This window comes from Nanorana parkeri, unplaced genomic scaffold, assembly GCF_000935625.1.
Source record: "Nanorana parkeri isolate BGI_ZX_2015 unplaced genomic scaffold, ASM93562v1 scaffold1331, whole genome shotgun sequence".
Taxonomy (NCBI): Eukaryota; Metazoa; Chordata; class Amphibia; order Anura; family Dicroglossidae; genus Nanorana; species Nanorana parkeri.
In genome coordinates this window covers 245,339-264,305 of record NW_017307599.1, presented here as the reverse complement: position 1 = coordinate 264,305, position 18,967 = coordinate 245,339, and the positions used below count along the sequence as shown (strand labels likewise).

Below are 18,967 nucleotides of genomic sequence, written 5' to 3'. Positions count from 1 at the left end.
AGAAATGTTCCCACCCTCCAGAGATCCTCTTATAACAGATACCCAGCATAAGTTTCCTGACATTAACATATTACTTGGGTACAGCTGGCCACTGCCTCTGAAGTCTAGAAGAACTAGAAGTCACGTTTTGGAGACATGTTACTTGCCTGAACTATTACATTTGGTGTGATAACTGGTAATGTTATTAATTAGCCCAGCCTGGTGTACCTGGGAGGTGTACATCCCATTACACAACAATGTACCCCCCTCAATGTTAGATCTTAGCAATCTAGCTCACTGACATTCAATTGACTTGGCAACTTTGGTAAGGCCAGGGACATGATGTCCACTGTGTCGTACATTGTGTAGTAGTTGGACTTATCCTTTCTTGTAATAGAAAAGGGAAAACACTGTAGTTGCTCTTTGTTCTGTGTAGACAAACTGACCAGGACACAGATAGCTCTTCTACTGTGGCACTTTTTACATTACAAATGTAGAGCTGACTAGTTTTTGTAACTATACCTTGACATATTACTGAGTATATCACGGATGGTGCCTGACCAATGCCAAAATCACACCTCCAGCATAATTTTCATCATTGTAGCCTCTTATGTGAATTCTATGTGCACAAGTTATATAAACCAGTGTGAGCACTTTTATCCTGTTTGTCGTATTGTTTTGATTTGGGCATTATAGTCATTGAACATTACCAATATGCTGCATCTATTGATAATGGCTAGAGGCAGGGTAGTTGGTAATGTGAATCAGCATGTATGGGCAGGTGAGTGAGGAACTCTTTCAATTTTCACCCTGAAAGTTGTAATCCTTTGGAATGATCTTGGCCAAAGGATTTTTTTTTTATAATCAGATATTATTTATTTGTTCTTTTTCCCCTTCCCATACATTACAACTAACAAAGCAAAAACACAAAAACAAGAAAAAAAAACCGATCCCTTTCTGCAGTCCCTACTTTTCTATCTATCTTTATTCTATTTACTATTGACCATTTATTTCCCTTTTCTTCCACTTATAATATTATATTTTGTCCTCTTAATCCAGGAGGTCTCAAGTCCGATTAATATTCATATTTTCAATCCACCTATTCCAAATTCCCTGAAATTTACCTGACTGGCCCCTCATCCTGTAAGTATGTTCTTCAAACCGAACATATTTACTAGTCTCAGCTTTCCATTCTTCAATTGTAGGGGGATACTCTGAAGTCCATTTGACTGCTATTAATCTTCTAGCCAGAAACAGTAGCCTTTTTTTTGCTAAAGTGCTGGTATTATCTAGATAGTCAGAGTTGAAACCTCCTAGAATACATGTTAATGGGTTAATATCCACTATATTTCCATATATTCTATTTAAACATTCAATCACCCCTATCCAGTACCTTTTTCATTTTGGACATCTCCATAATAAATGAATAGGTGTGCCTTCCTGATGCTTGCATCTCGCACACTTTGGGTCTGTACGGGCCCCTATTTTATATAAAAACTCCAGGGTTCTGTACACCTGTGTATAATAAATGATTGGGTTAATCTATGTGATAAAGAAAGAGACACATCTTGCACTCCTTGAAGTACTGCCCTCCATGTTTCCTTATCAATTATGCCTATATGCTCTGTCCAGCGCTCCCTGCATATCAATGGAAATTTCCTTAGTTGCTTTTTTTAAAAAACAGTGATACACCCGGGAAATTATCCCCTTAGACTTCTTAGCTTTAACTACCTGATCTATCAAGGGATAGATGCATGCTGCTGGAACCAAAGCTTGCACACTCAACACATGTCTTAGTTGCAAATATTGAAAAAACATTGTTTATATATGCCTGAGTTTCTAATGCTCTTAATGGGTCTACCCCTTCAAACATACTTACCAACATTTTATATGAGGAGTTCGTTGCCCCATTCAAGTCCCATCCCATAAAGTGTTGAAATTGCGCTGCCACAAAATACAACCATGGGTTTGGAACTGCTAGCCAACCCTGATCACTGGGATGTTGTAAGTATTCTAACCGAATCCATGGATTCTTCCCCTTCCATATAAGTTCTCTAAACAGGCTAATCATTGACTTAAAAGTTCTATTTGTAATCCAGCAGGGGAGTTATGTAATAAATATAATAGCTGGGGCATCCATATCATTTTTAAAAGGTTAGTACGCCCTGCTACTGACACGAGAAGTCTACACCAACTCTTACTTTGTTTTTTGAATCTCTGCAGTACAGGACAGAGATTGAACTCTACATAGTCTGTTATTTGTCTAGATATCGTCACCCCCCAAATATTTAAAAAAGTTCACAACCATCAACGGGAAGGCGGACTGCTCGAGGCCATTTAGGAGAGGCTCTATGGGTAGCAAGGCAGACTTATCCCAGTTGATACATAATCAGGAGTACTCCCCAAATTCCGAAATAATTGCCATTGCTGCTGGGAGGGACATTGCTATGTTGGACAGATAAAGAAGCATATCATCTGCGTATAAAGCAATTCTTTCCTCACCCCCTCTTCGTATCAGCCCTCTCACTGACGTTGATTGTCTAATACTGGCAGCTAATGGCTCTATTGCAAGGGCAAACAGAAGTGGGGACAAAGGACATCCCTGCCTTGTCCCTCGAGTCAGACTAAATTCTAAGGATTGTGCCCCATTGACCTTGACTGATGTCCAGGTCCAAATGCGCTGTTAAATGTCTCCAGAAGTTCTGGTAGCAGTGCCTCCATGTATTGATTAAAAAAGTCCGTCTGGACCAAGTGCTTTCCCCTTTGAGAGTGAAGCTAATGCTTCCTCAAGTTCTTCTAATCTTAGCGGGCCGTCCATTTTATCCTCCTCTAAAATTACAGGCAGCTCCACTTTTGTCAAGTAATTTTGCAGTTCCCCCTGACAGTGTTGAACTCTAGTTGTGTATAGGGCCTGAAAAAAATTCCCTAAACACATTTAAAATGTCTTGCGTCTCTGTACACTTGTGACCTGTGCCATCATAAATAGCCCCTATATACAAGTTAGGCGTCTGGGAGTTAGCAATGTGAGCCAACAATCTACCAGGCCCTACTCCCTCCACCCACGTTTTCCTCTTCCTAAAATACATTTTATTTTGAGCCTTCCTTTCCTGTAATAATTGCAACTGCTTCTGCTTTTGAAGCCATGTTGCTTTGTTCACATCTGTATGGGCTGCTACATATCTAGCCTCTGCCTCTAATACCTGCCCCCTAACCTGATCCATTTCCCTTCTAGAGTTGGACTTGACTTTACTAATTTCTTTAATTAACACCCCTCTTATATAAGCCTTTATAGTATCCCATACTATCTCCTGAGGAGCCATATGTTTGTTAGTAAAAAAGAACTCTACAGCCTCCTTAACCTGACCAGGAGAGGTCAAGATGGACAACCATGATGGGTTAAGGCGCCACAACCTACTGCCACAATGGTTTCCTACTGTGACATTCACTATCATAGGAGAATGATCTGAGATTCCCCTCGGGAGGATTTCCACCCTTGTAACAAAGGGTAGCAAATCTGCTGTTCCAAGTGCAAGATCTATGCGGGATAAGGAGTTATGCACATTGGAGTAGCAAGTATACTGCAACTCTGAAGGATTTAAACTTCTCCTTATGTCATTAAGTCCTAATTCCCTGCAAAGTCTTACAAAGAGAGTCTCTAGATTCTTTGTAGTACCTGCAGGTGATGGATGTCTGTCTAATTGCCAGCTAATTACATTGTTAAAGTCTCCCACTACCAGTATTGGGACCATATTTACTTCTGATATAAAACTTGCCAGTTTCTTAAGTACCACCGGTGAATAGGGGGGAGGAATGTAGATACTAGCAATGACACATTCTAATTGTGATATCTCACAATGCAAAAAAACATATCTGCCCTCATCATCAATTTCTGACTTAATGCTTGTAAACTCAACTCCGCTGTGGACAAACACAGACACCCCTCGTGCATACGAGGAGTATACTGAATGATACGAGGTCTGTGCCCACCGTCTATTAACTGTCTGTACTTTGTCCACAGTTAGATGCGTCTCCTGGAGACATACTACCGCTGGGTGTTCTAGTAGGGCATTATCAAAAACCAGCTGTCTTTTCACAGGATCCCCTAGTCCCCGAACATTCCAGGAAATAATTTTTATGTTTGTCCCCGTTTATCTAAACTGAAGCATATTTTCCAATACTCAGTGGGCACCTGCATCAATCCTACAGTAGCAGGGAGTCCATCTGCTTCTCTGACTGCCAGATAACATACAACACCCAAAAACAAAAAGGATTTTTAACTCTTTCTAGCCAGTGTAATTCGGACATTCCTGGTACAAACCACAGTGAGGTTCTTCACTCCTTAAAACCTCTCTGAAGTCTATATTGTAGATGAGCAATACAGACTGGTCTAGGACCTGCCTCAGTCTGTAATTGTAAGATGATGGAACACCAGGACTCTGCACTCTCACTCTGCCCCTTTCCAGAGTACAAAATGAAGGCACTGTGCAAGATAGTAGAGTCTGCTTGGTCTACAGTGCCACCTCTCCTCCTCCTAATGTGAGCTCTGCTTGTGCTCTATCAGGGGTCTAAGGCTAAGGGCTGGTTCACACCAACCTACACACTAAAACAAACTGTTTTAGCGCGCAGACTGGTATCTGTTGTGTGCAGATGGTGGCTTGTGTTGTTACAATGCAAAGCACTGTTTACCTTTTTTCATTATTTTAACTGTATTGAAATGTCACAAAATTACATTTTATTCCTCTCTATGCAAAAAATTTTGCAAAGCATGACAACCTACCCCAATGTAATGTTGTTTTCTGTGGGCCGTGGCATCGAAAATGGCATGGGTGGAGCAGATTGACCTAAAACAGATCTATCTGCTTTGTTATTGTCGCTCATGCCACTTGGGCCAGTTTCCTACACTAATATATTGGCGCAGGAAGCTTTATGAAATTCTCCCAATGTATCTATCCTTGTTTAAATTGAGTTATTTTGCTATTATTTCTTAAGCTAGTTTATGTTATTATGCTTCACTGAAGTTTAATTGCCAAAAAAAACATCTTCCAGACAATTTCCATTTACCTTTGCTCGCTGGGTAGTGGGGTCCCTGCAGGCTATACACCTTAGTAGCAGTAAATGTTAACAGCAGTGAACAGCTAACCTCTTCCAACTATTCTCCTCCTAGCTTATAAAAAAACATACAGTATGCAGCTATCGCATCTAAGGGAGCTGCAATATATTCATTTTCTTAGGTTTTGTTATCCTTTTACACATATATAGTAAATGGGAGATAGCCAGTGGGCACAATACCAGATAACTAATATGTTGTCCTGGGTTGAAGAATTTTCAGTAAACTGCTATTTCACCTACAAGCTTGAGCCCTTTGCTTGTGCAATTAAAGCAATACATCTCATTGAGTGACTCTCTCCCATCTAAGCAGGTCAGAGGTCAAATGTGACCATAATTCCAAACCTCATAAAATATGGCAGACCTTCACAACAGGTGTCTACCTCCTAACCCCAACTGACAACTATTTTATTACTTCACAACTTAAGTTAATGGTTCTTCTGCAAGCCGTCCTCTTTATGTCTCTGTGTGCTACAAGAGTTGTTTTTAAATTAAAAACAATAACTCATTTCACATGCGGTTTAAAAAAAATGTGTTAATAATTAATAGTTGGATGGTGCAAACCCCGTGTTTCATGGCGAACAGCTTGTAAATCTGTTAACATCTCCAGATGTACATATATTTTCCACACCAACTTTACCACAGTTGTACCAGTGTTTCTGTTACTAGAGCATGTAAATCAATGGTGAAAGTGCATATTCTGCGTATATTCTGAATGTGAGCAATGGAAGTTTTTTATGTGCGCTGATTTATGTTGTCAGGCATTAGAAATGTCGTTGATATTTTATGTGAACACATTTTAAACCGTAGTTAACGAAAGCTCTAAAGACATCATTAGTTTAGTTGCACCACTAATCATTTAAAGATCACATCTGAAAGTTTGTCCTTACATGATTAAGATGCCTACAGGGATCATAGTCTACCTGCTCTATACTTCAGATATTTCATCCAGGTGTTACTGTAGACAACCATTGAACAATATTTCACCTTGTTGCCATTTGTAAGTAATCTGGTGATCTGCGAACGCCTGTTAGTAATGCAGGAGAGATATATATTCCCAAACACACCTACTACAGACTCTCTCATACAGAAAGCCTTATATAAAAAAAAAGCCAGTGCAAAAAATGTATTTAAAGGCTGTTTGTGTTTTGCTTAAAATGGACCATGCAGGGATTCCACCAGGGTTCCCTGATCCATTTGCTGTGGTGTTGCCCTAACCTGGTGTGCTACTGGCAAAAGGTCATACATACAATATATACAATACCTTAATTCTGTCTTTAATGTTTAATTGACTTCCCCTTCTATGTCTTCTACGTGTCTCCGACGATCCAAATTTAGATTCCCCACTATTGTGGGCTCTTAAACGAGCGCTATTTACAGCCACCCGTCTCATTGTATGTAAGCGGATCTCACCGTCCCCTCCTACAGTTTCTGATTGGATGGTGGAACTTGATAGAATTATAGCATTTGAACGCCTTACCTATCAGTCCAGAGGCCCAGTACACAGATTTTACTCAATATGGTCCAAGTGGCTATCTTTTCGCCCTGCTGTGGTGCATATCTGATTTCCCTACTAGTCGACACCAGCTTCACTCCGTTCCTCTTTCATGGTCATCATACAACCCCATTGGCCAATGTTAGACTGGTATAGTGGTTACATTCACGTCCTTTCACTTACCAATTTTGATTTAGTATGTAGGGATGTATATATCCCTGTGGTATGGGTAATGTGCTTATTACTTTCTGCCCTTTTTTCTTTTGTTTACTTCTGCATTCCTATGGATTTTTATGTTTTTATCTTTTGCATTTGGTTTTCTGTATTTGCAAAAAAAGTTAGTAAATACTATCTGATTTTTTTTTTAAATGGACCATGCAGGGGCTCCAGGTGGTTAAAATACACTGAGCAGGTCTGAAAAATATTTTGTAATTGCCATACCTGTAAGCCTTTTGCGTCCCCTCAAAGCCTGGCAGAACAACTCCCATATGGTTATCACTCCCCTGACCTAGCTAGTTGCTAGCACATGACAAATGTTGAGCGTTTGCCCCTGCTATCACAATAGTTAATGTTCTCACTCTATCAAAAGCTCCACCCATTACAGCAATGCTGAGCTTAGCAGCTGCAGCTACAGATGTAGGAAGAGCAATCTACAAAGAGGGGCATGTGATAAAGAAGGTAATAACTGTGGGGGGTGAGCTGACTGAAGGAGTAGATGTACAGTTTTAAAGAGGAGGTGGGATAGGCTTCCTTGAAGAGATTCGTTTTCAGGGATCGTGCCTGCGCTCTCTCCTTCTCTTTAGCTCTACTGGCTCTGACGTCAAAGCTGAAGAACAGATCACTCCGCCACTCACTGTTGCAGAGCCCACCATGGGCCCCACACAGCCCACCTGAGACCCCGCACATACCAGAGACCCTGCAGAGCCCAACTGAAACCCCACACAGCTCACCTGAGAGTGACTCTGCAGAGCCTACCTGAGACCCTGCAGAGCCCACCATAGACCCTGCAGAGCCCCCCTGAGACCCTGCAGAGCCCACCTGAGACCCCACAGAACCCACCTGAGGTCCTACAGAGCCCATCTGAGACCCTGCACATACCAGAGACCCTGCACAGCCCACATGAGACCCTGCACAGCCCACCTGAGACCCTGCACAGCCCACATGAGACCCCGCACAGCCTACCTGAGAGTGACTCTGCAGAGCCTACCTGAGACCATGCAGAGCCCACCATAGACCCTACAGAGCCCCCCTGAGACCCTGCAGAGCCCACCTGAGACCCCACAGAACCCACCTGAGGTCCTACAGAGCCCATCTGAGACCCTGCACATACCAGAGACCCTGAACAGCCCACCTGAGACCCCACACAACCCACCGGAGAGTGACCTTGCAGAGCCAACATGAGACCCTGTGAAAACCACCATAGACTCTGCAAAGCCCATCTGAGCCCCTGCATAGCCCACCTGAGAGTGACCTTCCATAGCCCACCTGAGAGTGACCCTGCAGAGCGCACCTGAGACCCTGCAGAGCCAACCTGAGATCTTGCAGAGCCCATGTAAGACCCCGTCTGAGAGTGACCCTACAGAGCCCACCATAGGCTCTATGGTGGGCTCTGCCGGGTCTCAGAGGGCTGGTCGGGGCCCCTTTTTCTGTTCTTACCTCTTAATCCCTGCTGGGCCCTGGCCTCCTCCACCTCTGCCGCCACCTGCCTCCTCGGCCACCTCCGCCACCACCGCCGCCTCCTCTCCCTTCCCCTCCACTGCCACCTCCCAGCCTCCTCCTCCACTGCTGCCACCGCTGCCGGGCCCAGCCTCCTCATCCACTGCCGCCAAGCCCCAGTCTCCTCCTCCACCACGGCCACTGCTGCTGCCAGGAGCCGGTCTTCTCTGACCCCTCTGCCCTGGGCCCCACACCGACCGTATGGGTCGCTATGGTTATTGTTACGCCACTGGTGTGTATATAAACGCATGACCATCTTCCTTAGTGATGCACATCAGTGGATACGCTAGTGTATATGGTTCCTGTTAACTGACCAGCAATCCCTAGTGGAACATCTGGTGCTTGCTAACCTAGCCATGGTCCATTTTGTTCAAAAGGTGAATGTAGCCTGTACCAACCTTTTTTAAGTGTTCCTGTGATTAGTAATAAAGAAGAAATTTGCACAGCACAGGCTACAGGAAGTGCGCCCCATGTAAACATGTGAGGTGCTGCCTGATTTCTGGCTGCTGTGGATTGTGCAAACATAACAAAACCTGAAAAACATTTAGGAAAAAAAAAAGCAATCTTTCACAGAGTCAATGTGCTGGATAGCATTAGTAGCGCTCAGACTGGATACATTTGTTGTCTGGAATTTCTATTTAAAGCTTTTTTACATGAGATCCCTCCATCTGAGCTGAGGGGTCATTGATCCTTACAATAACTGCACAGGGCATAAACACAGTCACGGGGCAAATGGCTATAAAACCTTGAAAGCACAAAGACACAGCTTGCATTCTTTTAGGCTCATCCTTCTTTGCAGTCATTGCCATATGAATGGGCTATGCCATTATTATGACTGTCCAGTTTTCTAAAAGCAGTACTATGCCAACTACACAATGTAGTATTGACCAAGTGTGCCTGTTTATGCCTATGAGTGTAGGAGGGAGAAAATGGCTAGACACCTGTAGTTCCAGCTTATCTCAAGGCAACTCAATAGCAATCATCTAAAAAAATGCCCAATTGTGGCTGACAACTGTTTGCGTACGATTAGACCGAGGGTATCTGGTGCACTCTGATAAGGAGGTGAAGGATGAGAACCCCGTCAGAATTTTTTTTTGCTGCTACCTAGGGCTCAATTAGAGCGATTTATCCTCACGTCCTTGCCTGCTCACAATGGTTTCACCAGACAGAAAATAAGGGAAAACCTGCAATAGGGACACAGAAATCTTAGCCTTCCCATTCTGTTCCCGAAGAAAAGGGGACGGGCTGCGCGTGCACAGGGACGCGCGCACAGTGCGCCTGCGCCCATTACTAGTGTCAGGTGTGAGCCTTGCTGGGGGAGGTTCCCAGTACACACTCTCTGCTATACTGTAGCTCTGAGAGTGGACAGAACCCCCCGTTATAGTGTATCAATAAAGAGGTTACAGTTACTACACTCATTTTCTGAGTCTCATATCTTCCATCAACCTGAGTTCAGATATGAAATATGAAGCACAAACAGCTGTGGGTAAGAGGCATGCCCAGAAATGCAATGCAGAGATTCATAAGTTTTTAGTGGTGGCCACCCAGTCCCCCCAGGGTCAGATTTACCATTAGGCCCCATTCACACTGAGCGATTTATCGCGCGATTTTAGCAGCGATATCGCTCATATTTCCACGCGATATCGCTCTATGTAGCTTCTCCAATACATTTCAATGGAGCTGTTCACATCTCGCCGCTCAATATCGCTATCACAAATGTAATTTAAAAGTTTGTTTGATTCAACCAGAGCCTTCCCTAGAATGTGGCAGCCTGATGCTTCAGGCATGATCTCATTGGGTCAGGTGGGGGGGAGGCTCTTAGCAACCTGTGACACTCTGATCGGCGCCCCACCCAGCTCCTGGCAACCAGGGACATGAGTGAGCTGGAGGGGGCGCTGAACAGAGATAATGTGCCTTCCCCCCATAATGTGTGCTGCTAACACCACTACCACTAACATGCACTTCCAGCAGCCCCCCATCCAACCCTCCTGCTTCAGGTGTCAAAAATTGTAAGGGCGCCTCTGGATTCAACAATTCAATTTTGGGATGAATGGAGTTTCCTGACCAAAATCCACATTCGGTGTTAGAATGTTATTAATCTGAGATAAAAATGTTCCATACTGCTCCTTGGATTTTCTTCCGTCACTACGGTTCAAAACGACCCTATGTTTAAGTGCAAGATTGCAAGAAACGCGTAAGAGAAGATCTCGTATTGTTTTTCCTGGAATGCCTTATTGATGACAATAAATGGAAGCTGCAATTTATCTGGAGTGCCACTATTCGTTATTTCTACTACATTGACCAGATAGGAGCTGGGCTGGCATCGGCTGGGCGAGTGTTTGTGGATTGACCTGGAGTAGCACTGCATTTTAAATGATTGAAAATGATTGTCTATTTGACCCCATTAACTATTTGAAAAACGAATGAATGTTCTAACACATTTTTTTTTTTTTATGAAATTCTGTTTGTGAATGACCAGCTTTACACTTTATCTTGAGTTTTTTCAAACTTCTAAGTGAACTGCTGGATGGCCAGATACTGTCTTCTAGCTGCTACATTCCTTTTGTGAGCAAATCAATGAACAGATGCCACCAGTGTCAGATGAAGGGATTAAATAAAAATGAAAAATAATCTGACTCTACAAATCGGTTCACTACAAATTTCCCCCCAAAAAATCTGGTGTGCAAAATCTGCTGTGTGGCATTACATGAGGTCCCATATCTGCACCATTCTAAAAGAACCTTGACCAACAACTGGAAGAACAACGTGTATATGTATTTAAAAAAATATTACCACAACGGTGCAAAGACATAGGAGCCCATATCATAAGAACATGTTGCACTCAAATGGCTCTTTTGGTGCCTATGCTATCTACGGGGGAGCAATAGCTATGTTCAGAACTGTATGCCAAGGTCTGCTGGTGCCATATACAGTAAGTAGTGGCAGGTATAGATTATCTAATGCAGGGGTAGGCAACTTTGGCACTGCAGCTATGGTGAAACTACAAATGCCATCATGCTTGTGGCTGTGAGAGCCTTCCAATGCCTTATGTAGCTCCACAGCAGCTGGAGTGCCGAGGTTGACTAGCCCTACCATAATGCATATACAATATTGTATTTTTAAGGTTTAAAAGATCCATCTTTGCTTCAGAGACCTTATTTCAAGTAAACCGATACTGAAAAACATGGAGGTTGCCATTGTTGATGTCTACTTGTAAAAGTTCGAGTTGCCCGTCTCTCATACAGTTCCTCTTCCTTAATTGCTTATAATTAACAAGCAATAAGCTTGAACCAAAGTGTGAAGTGAGGTGAACTGAGGTGACTCAAACACAGAATTACTCGGCAACCACAAAGCAAATAGTTCAGAAATGAGCCACTTATTTTCTGATCATGTGCTGTAGATGAGGTACTACCCACACCAGCATGCCGGGCTAGCCATTGACATGTTCATTTCGCTGCCACCTCTTATTCCTTAATGTTTGGAAGATCAGTTTAAAAGTTCACCAGTGCCTAGACTATTGGTGTTAAAGTATTTTCATACTGTATTATTAGAAAATTGTAACAGAGCTCTAAAACAAGCCATTATTGACCTATCTAGCTGCTTGCACTGTGGAGTTACTGTATCTATCCTTAGGAGCCATTCACACCAGGGTGATTTGCTGCAGTGCGTTTATGTCATCTGTTAATGTGTGTTGCTTTAAGATAGCCCATTCATTTCAATGGGCTACCTAATGCACCACAATGCCTTATGTAGCATATGACACCTGCTGCAGTCTTTGTAACACAGCCTACCACAATGCAAAGTAGGGTGTGACTGTATTTTGTTGTGCCCTGCAACACATGTGCATTCTAAAGATGTGTTGGGTGCCATTCAAAATGAATGGCAACACAAAGTACCAGTGCACGTAATCACTGGAAAGAAACCGCCTGTCTGACATCAGCCTAAGGGCTCATTCACATGGGTGCGCACATCCGTACAGCGTGCATAGACCTTCTCGCTGAAGGGAGAGGTGCAGTGTGTGATTGCATGCAGCCGTCTGTACATCCCTATGGGAGGAACGGGCAACGCGCTGACCCGAACCTGCACATCTGTGCAGGTCCAGGTGTCCGCACTTGGTCGCAGCGTGTGTCCAAGTGTGGGCACCCAGACCTACACATACATACAGGTTCGGGTCAGCGTGTAGCTGCTTGCACCTGCATCCTCCCATAGGGATGTATAGGCAGCTGCGCACAATTCCAAGCCACACCTGACCCTATGCTCGGGCGTGCATGCTGTATGGATGTGCACATGAACCCTTAGGATGATGTCAGATGGGCGATTTTGTTCCAGTGGTTACAAGGTATGGCTTCTACAAATCGGTAATGACAGCGATTCCCACAATTTGTAGTTAGGGATTTACACGCTAGAATTGCTGGTGGGTTGCCGCTAAGACGCAATTTGTCGCTGATGATTTATACTAGTACAACAGCACTGGGTTGGTGCACTCTGCTTCAGCGATTTATATCTAAGGTCATAGAAGTGAATGAAGAGTGATTGTCACTGGCGATCACGCAATTGCATTTTTTTGCACGGCGCATCTTACGCTCACGTTGCAGCGACCGGCATTGATCAGTTGCTGAAAAAACCCGCTAATCACTGCTATTGGTGTGAATGAGCCCTTAATAATACATTGTGATTATCATAATAAATCTGAACGTTTAATAAAGAATACACATAATTTCTGCCCATTCTTTGGTATCTGAACTAATCCAGAGCTCTGTCCATTCCTAACTCTTCCCTGGAATGTTTATTAAAGCTGTTGGATTTATTTTTACACAAAAGGATGGAGCTGATCTGAAAGTCCACGCCATTTTTTGCACACAGCTGCATCTGCTATCCTCGCCAATCTCCCCCTCTCTCCCTGAGCTTGGTGGATGCTCAGTAATATTTGTACAGAGGCTGCGGAGGGATACTGGTGTTGGGTTCTCTCGCATCCAGACACCAACTTGGAGTTTCTGGCTGGGCGCATTGATCAGGTCTGCTTGCTGGGGGTGTGCTGAGGCTCAGACTGTCACTCATTCTCTGATCAGTGCCTGCACACAGCTTACTGAGCAGCTGGCAATCCACTCGAATAATAGAATTCTTTTTGCAAAATACAATCTGCAACAACAACAAAAAGAAAGAAAGAGAAAAAAAAGCATCAAGACCCCATTTACACCATTGCACCAATACAGCATTTTGCAACAAAGGGGGATTTTAAACGCCTATGTTCATCTTTGGACCCAATTTAAATAGGAGCAGCAGGAGAAATTCCTCTGTCTGCAGACTTACAATGCTGCACACTAAGGATCTCATCTGGACTTTATGTTTCCTGGGAGCTGCAGGTATTTTATTCTATTTTGTCAATTGCATTTGCTGATTTGTTTTTTGTTTTCTCTGTGTAAAGGATGATCAGATCTTTACAAGGAGCTGATATTGTGTTGTTACTTCGTGCTTTGTTGTGATATCCTCCCATCTATTTGTATAGAAAAGATTTGTTTTCTGTTTTTAAACATCGGTAGATTTGTTTTTTTTTTCTTCTGAATTCGTTGTATCTAACAGAAGGGAAGCAGCGAAGGGATTGGGCTGCTTCTCCCTTTTGTTTTAGCACAGCTCTTCTCATATCTGGGTAAGGTGTCATTCACACCAAGGCTGATGAATGCCGATCTATGCAGCACAAATGTATCCTCCTGATCCATAAACATTATTACTAGACCGACAATTCATTGCCATTGCATCTGATGCTTCCTTTGGATGGTGATAATTATTGTGCATGCAGAACGTGATTTGCAAAGAGGAGGAGGTGATGGTGGTGGTGGTAGAGGTGGTGGAGGGTAATCTCCTTTATTTCACTTGCCCTAAATGCATCCTCAACCAAGGGAACTTCTATGTCTCCAGTCCACATTCAGGAATTTAGATCGAATTTCATCTTTGGGTCACAAAAAAAAAAAAAATCAGAGCTTGCCTATGTGATGTGGCTTTCAAATGAAGGATTTGGGACGGGGATGCAGTAAATAGTAACATGGAATGTTTGCTGTGGCACAAACTATCTGATTCTTGTGTTAAGAATGGCTTTTACTGCATGGCTCAGGAATGTGAAGTTTGTGGTTAGGAGACTGTAATGGTACCCAGCTAACAAGAAAGAGGGAGAGGGAGGCTGGAGATGGGCTCACCCCCTCCCATCTCATACATCAACATATATTTGTTTGCAGGCAGGTTTGATGGCTGCAGCGTGCCTTCCATGCACTGCCTGCAATCACCATCGTGTGCAAGCTCTGGAAAATGCTTCTCATATCTGATGTGATGGACTCAATGCTTCAGTGATTTGCTTATGGAATCTGTAGGTGTGTGGCGGTGCAAGGTGCTTTTCTTCTGAGCAGCCCCCAATTGGGGGGGGGGGGGATCTATATGAAAAGTGTGTGATCCCTGCTACAGTGCCAATGGTGCTGAGATTCCTTAGTACATGTCCATCAGTCTATAGGGCCATCATTGACAACTGCTATGGCGCTGAGATGCCCCAGTACACGTCCATCAGTCTATAGGGCCATCATTGACAACTGCTATGGCGCTGAGATGCCCCAGTACACGTCCATCAGTCTATAGGGCCATCATTGACAACTGCTATGGTGCTGAGATGCCCCAGTACACGTCCATCAGTCTATAGGGCCATCATTGACAACTGCTATGGTGCTGAGATGCCCCAGTACATGTCCACCAGTCTATAGCGCCATCATTGACCACTGCTATGGTTCTGAGATACCCCGGTGCATGTCCATCAGTCTATATGGCCATCATGGACCACTGCTATTTTCTGAGATGCCCCAGTACATGTCCATCAGTCTATAGGGCCATCATTGACCACTGCTATGGTGCTGAGATACCCCAGTGCATGTATATCAGTCTATAGGGTGATCATGGACCACTGCTATGGTGCTGAGATACCCCAGTGCATGTCCATCAGTCTATAGGGCCATCATGGACCACTGCTATTTTCTGAGATGCCCCAGTACATGTCCATCAGTCTATAGGGCCATCATTGACCACTGCTATGGTTCTGAGATGCCCCAGTACATGTCCATCAGTCTATAGGGCAATTATTGACCACTACTATGGTGCTGAGATGCCCCAGTACACATCCATCAGTCTATAGATTATTATATAGGGCCATCACTGACCACTGCTATGGTGCCAAGATGCCCGAGCAGACATTTGCACTCTCTCATCCATCTTTCTATCTATCTAGACCTTTGCACGCCCTCTTTCATATATGTACCTGCCTATCTATAGTGTGTGATCATTGACTACTACTACAGTGCTGATGCTGCTGAGATGCCCCAGTAGACATTTGCACTCTCTCCCCCTTCCCTCCCTCTACTCCACAGTAGGCATTGGTCTCTTCTTCCCTCTCTTTCCCTTCCTTCTCTCATCTCCCTTCCCTCCCCCTCCTTTCCTCCTCTCTTCTCCATTCTCTCTTCCCTCCATTTCCATTCTCTCTTCCGTCCTTTCTCCTGTCCCTTCTCTCTGTCCTTTTTCTTCCATCTCTTTCTCCTCTCTATTCCCCCCTCCTCTCCCTTCCCCAATCTCCTTTCCCTTCCTCAATCCCTCTATCTCCTCTACCTTCCCTTCTCCCTTCCCTTCTCCCCTCCCTTCCTCCCTCATAGATACTTGCACTTTTTATGTAATAGGCGTTCATTGAGCTGCCATAGCCACCCCCAGTGATGGAGCCCTGTCAGCCCCTCATCTGGGTGCAGAGCCATTGAGGGCAGATAATGTCAGGCTGAGAATGTCCTCATGGTATTCTGTCATGCACGGTAGAGGGGATCATGTCCTCCTCCTTGCAGAACCTGGCCATGTTCACATCGGTTGCTATTGGCTGTGAACGGTAACGGTGCAGTGCCGTGGTAAATAGCGTGCGGTACAGACATAGCACGCCTTGCGGTAGTGATTTTTTTTAATTGTCATTTTTTTACGTTGTGAACGCCCGTGGGTGTATTTTATCTGTATGGGTGTATGATGAGGGCAGATGAACGTGTTGTGGGGGGCGCGGGGAGGCTCGGGATCGCGATACTGGCCGCTCTCTAGCATCTGCCATTGAATGAATAGGCTGTGCCAGTTAGCGGCGGCGCGCCCTCAGGGTGGAGGCTGAGCGCGCACACGGTGTCCCGAGATCCCTGGCCAATCAGGAAACGTCCCCACGGGCGGGAAAATGTTTATTCCCAGGGCAACGTTCTGTCATGGTCCCATCAGTGACAGCGAGACTGTCCTCCGGCTCACCTCCACAGGGCATTACCTCAGCTCACTCAGCCCTCCCCCCCTCCTCCGAGAAATCATGCACATATGTGTGATTATGGCCTCCAATCATGTCTGCCTCAGTGCAGCCCTGAGATTTGTCTTCGATGATAACAGGTTCATGACATGTTGGTTGCAAACAGAACAAAGTGAAAAGCCAATGTACATAATGGCAAAGTGCATATTTGCTGGGCTGGTGTTTCTCCAACGATGCAAGGTGCCAATAAATAACATTTTGGTGAAAAAAATAATAAATGACTGGACTGGTTACATTGATGCATGGCATCCAGGCCATTCATGTGTCCATAAAGGAGTGTAGGCATTGTCTGTCACAATGGTGGTGACCTCCTGCCCCTCACTGTGAGTAGCTGCCCCTGCATAACAATGTCATCATCTCTAGAAGCCGTTTAGGACTTTTCACAGCTGATTTATAGGGCGAGCAGATGGCTTCCTTCTCCCTCCAACCCCTCTACAGGAATAATGGGGTTACACTAATTAAAGTGGCTGTGCGGTGGGCCACATTTCTTGGGGCATCCAGACTAGTTACATGAAGGATATAAAATGAGAATGTATTTTATGTAAAACATAAATCTGAATGTTTTATATTATATATGATTCTAAATTATTCAACAATTGCCATTGTATCTCCTATGGCCTCCCCCCCTCTCTCCTCCTCCCCCTCTCTCTCCTCCTCCCCCTCTCTCTCCTCCTCCCCCTCTCTCTCCTCCTCCTTCCCCCTATCTCTCTCTCTGTTCCCTCTCTCCTTCTCTCTCTCTCTCTCTCTCTCTCTGTGTTCCCTCTCTCCTCCTTCACCATCTCTCTCTCTCTCCCTCTCTCTCTCTGTGTTCCCTCTCTCCTTCTCCTTCACAATCTCTCTCTCTCTCTGTGTTCCCTCTCTCCTCCTGCTTCACCATCTCTCTCTCTCTCTCTCTCTCTCTTCCTATATCTATCCCCTTTCTTCCCCTCTCTACATTTCTCTCTCTCTCTCTCTCTCTCTCTTCCTCACTCTCCCCCCTCCCTTTGCTCTCCCTCTCTCTTCCTATATCTATCCCCTTTCTTTTTTTCTTTCTTTCTCTCTCTCTCTCTCTCTCTCTATCTCCCCCATCTTTCTTTTTCTTCTCTCTCTCCCCATCTTTCTTTTTCTTCTCTCTCTCTTTCTCTCTCTTCCCCTTGCTCACTCCTCCCCCCATCTAAAATAAAAGGGAGCAGTTGATTGAGGGGGGGGGGGGGGGGGGATGGAGATGGATCTCACAGCACCTGCTACGGTCTGTCTGTGGGGAGTTGTTAAGAAATAAGCTTCAGACATGGCGAGTCCTTCCCTGGGGTATTGAGAAGAAAACAAATCAATGTGGGCTGGAAGTTGTTTTTGATTATCTTTCCCCCTAAATATAACAAGATGCCAGCGTTTCATTGTCCTGTCCACGCTTAAGACTCTCAGTACACATACTAACAACGTTCACGGTGTCTCATATTTTCCAGGAAACGTTAGAGATATACAACACGCTAACTGTTCTGTTACACAAACTCCCACCCCCGACTGTCACCTATAGAGATCAATGACAGCAGTCAGACATGCGTACATAATGGTACTACCCCATGTGATCTGGGACAGTGGGGAATAATGGCCACCACATTTCTGGCCTCATCTCTGGACAGCAAAGGAACAATAGTATACTGATGAAGTATTACTTGGGCATGACTCTCCTGTAAGCATGTTCACAGTGTTAGACTGATAGCTCTTTGCCATGCAATAGAGCTGTATTGGTACACCCTGCTGGCCCTTCTTTTATCAGTCTGTTCTTTGGTGTGCCAGGAAATAAGGGAAGCTAATATAACAACAGGTTTAAGGTAACAGTATCAACAGTATTTTAAACACATGTAGTTTGTTTTTAATTAACGCACAATTATGACAAAATGTCATTTTTTATTTGCTCGGAGTTCAACTTTTTGGGTCGGTTCACACAACAAACAGTGCGTTCCAGAGCGGTCAGCCCCTTGAACACACTGTATCCCAACCCGGCTGGCTCCCTGCGTTCAGGGGCGGGAGGGGGCATTGAAGTCAAAGGCACCGCAGCCACGCCCCCGCCCGCAGTGCGATCGCCGCACCATGCCCGCTGTTCTATTGCAGATTGTGACTGCGTTAGAATGTGTGACGTGTGAAGTTATCACACATTCTAATGTAATCACGCCCATTTTTGCGGCGGTGGAATGTGTGAACAGTCACGTAGTCACACATTCTAACGTAGTCATGCCCATTTTTTTAGGGGGGAAAAATGTGTGACCGGCAAAAGGTGTAGAATTCAAAGCTTTCTCAGCTGTTCCCGGACAGATCGGCATCGCAGATGGTATGTGCAGGAGAACCGA

General features: G+C 44.6%; 1 protein-coding gene across 1 annotated transcript in view; it reads left to right on the top strand.

Moving 5' to 3' along the window:
• Positions 1–13,194: 13,194 nt before the first annotated feature.
• Positions 13,195–18,967, top strand: part of LOC108797755 (neural cell adhesion molecule 1-A-like) — a gene marked incomplete at its 3' end in the record, with an annotated part of 224,423 nt that continues 218,650 nt past the window's right edge. The window contains exon 1 of the mRNA XM_018569409.1: positions 13,195–13,659. Coding sequence (XP_018424911.1) covers positions 13,542–13,659 — 118 coding nt within the window. The remainder of the gene's footprint in view (positions 13,660–18,967) is intronic.